The sequence below is a fragment of the Clarias gariepinus genome, chromosome 12, assembly GCF_024256425.1.
Source record: "Clarias gariepinus isolate MV-2021 ecotype Netherlands chromosome 12, CGAR_prim_01v2, whole genome shotgun sequence".
Lineage (NCBI taxonomy): Eukaryota > Metazoa > Chordata > Actinopteri > Siluriformes > Clariidae > Clarias > Clarias gariepinus.
This window is the reverse complement of record NC_071111.1, coordinates 272,501-274,577: the sequence shown is the minus strand read 5'-3', so window position 1 is coordinate 274,577 and position 2,077 is coordinate 272,501. Positions and strand designations below refer to the sequence as shown.

At 45.5% G+C, this 2,077-nt stretch overlaps 1 protein-coding gene across 4 annotated transcripts in view; it reads right to left on the bottom strand.

Annotated features, from left to right (window-relative positions):
* Positions 1 to 533: 533 nt before the first annotated feature.
* The window catches only part of osbpl8 (oxysterol binding protein-like 8), a 45,611-nt gene continuing 44,067 nt past the window's right edge, over positions 534 to 2,077 (bottom strand). For all 4 annotated transcript variants that reach the window (XM_053508895.1, XM_053508896.1, XM_053508897.1 and 1 more), the window contains exons 23-24: positions 1,936 to 2,041; positions 534 to 1,839 (exon numbers count right to left, since the gene is read on the bottom strand). In XM_053508895.1, the coding sequence (XP_053364870.1) occupies positions 1,719 to 1,839; positions 1,936 to 2,041 (227 nt within the window). In that variant the 3' untranslated portion in view covers positions 534 to 1,718. The remainder of the gene's footprint in view (positions 1,840 to 1,935; positions 2,042 to 2,077) is intronic.

Here is a 2,077-nt window from a genome sequence, read left to right as displayed (position 1 = left end):
AGCACTCAGGACAGATCTGTGTGTAAAGAGGTCAGTACAAATGGTGTGTACAAAGACTGTGTGTGTGTGTGTGTGTGTGTGTGTGTGTTAATCCTATGAGCTAAATGAGAGTGTGACTACAGCAGGTTTCTGTGTGTGTGGAATAAAAGCAATGCTGAATCTGCACTCGTTCACTAATCACTCCACATTCCTCTGTGTGTGTGTGTGTGTGTGTGTGTGTGTGTGTATACCCGTCAGTGCATTATGGGGAAACAGGAAACATCAAGGGGAACAAACACCAGTGGCCTTCAGTGCATATACACACACAGCATCCAGGACAGGTTGTGTTCTAATCCCTCTTCCTGTTCCACATGCCTGTAGGGGTGGGGGATCAGATCCCTGCAGAATTACCCACAATGCACTGCTGCCTGAGGAACACATAACTGTTTTACTAAATGTGTTAGTCGTGCACACACCAGGAAGAGGAACAGTGACTCTCTCTCACACACACACACACACACACACACACACACACACACACACACACAGAGGAGTGTGAGGAGGTTTTGTTATTCTTTATTGAGGCGTGTCACAGGTGATTAACATACTGTACAGGAAGTGAACTTCAGTCATTCTCATACACATTACAGTGAACTGCAGGAACACACACACACATGTGCGCGCACACACACAAATGAACAGTAAAATTGAGTCAAACAGTTGGACTCCGCCCCTTTCGGACACCCCGCCTCTGACAAAGCCCCGCCCCTCAAGGCACATAAACAGGAGTTATTACTGATGTGAACACATTCACATGTCTGACACACACACACACACACACACACACACACACACACTCATGTGATATCGTCTATTTGGCTTTTAATATTTAATCTAAGCTATAAAAAAGAGGCGGAGCTACAACAGGAAGTTCTGCTACTACAGGAAGTCTGAAACACTCCTGCTAATCCTGACGCTAATACGCTAACACGGCTACTGCTCTGTGTGTAAACACGTGGTGTATAATCGTATGAAATGTAAAGTCAGCTGACTCACGTGTTAAAATAAACATTCATCACGTTCATTAGTAAAAAACACGTCTTCTATTATTAGCTCCACGGCTAAAACCACCACGCTAACATTTAAAAACATTACACTGGAGTGTGACTGACTCTCAGTGTACACACACACACACACACACACACACACACACACACACTCAGTGTGAACAGCAGGAAGAAATAAACACATAAAATCTGATACAATAAAAAGACAAATAATTAAAAACAGTAAAACCGGAGTGTTGAGGTGAACTTCAGAGAAATACGTTTCCCATCAGCCCCTTCACCTCAGTCTGAACCCACCAATCAGCACGCGGCTCTCAAATCACCACTCCTGCCTTCACTACACTAACGGCTAGCATAACCGGAATGTGTGTGTGTGTGAGAGAGAGAGAGTGTGTATGTGTGTGTGAGTGTGTGTGTGAGAGAGAGAGAGTGTGTGTGTGTGTGTGTGTATGTGTGAGAGAGAAACAGATCATTGTGTCATGGCTCTGTTGTGTCATTGTCACTGCGATGGTGAACACTGACCACTAGAGGGCAGTATTATTTCCTTCACACATTAGAGAGAGAGAGAGAGAGTGTGTGTGTGTGTGTGTGTGTGTGTGTGAGATGCAGATATGAAAATAAAATATTTAAGGAATAAGATAATCCCCCCCCCCTAACTGACACCCCCCCCCTCTACTTGAGGATGAGGCTGAGGCAGAGCTGCAGGCCGATGAGGAAGATGATGATGATGTAATCCCTCTGTGTGAGGAAGAAGCTCTGATCCTCCACTCGACTGCGCAGAGCGCTCACACTCCTGTACACAAGTACACAAAGTTACCATCATCTCACACTGTGTGTGTGTGTGTGTGTGTGTGTGTGTGTGTGTGTGTGTGTGTGTGTGTGTGTGTACCTGCAGATGTCGTCCTGTGTGTGTTTGATGGACTCCACTGAACTCTGTAACTCACACAGGTCCAACACCTTCTTCCTCCCTCGGCTGCCCAGTTTACTCTTTTGTCCTAGAACACACACACACACACACACACACACACACA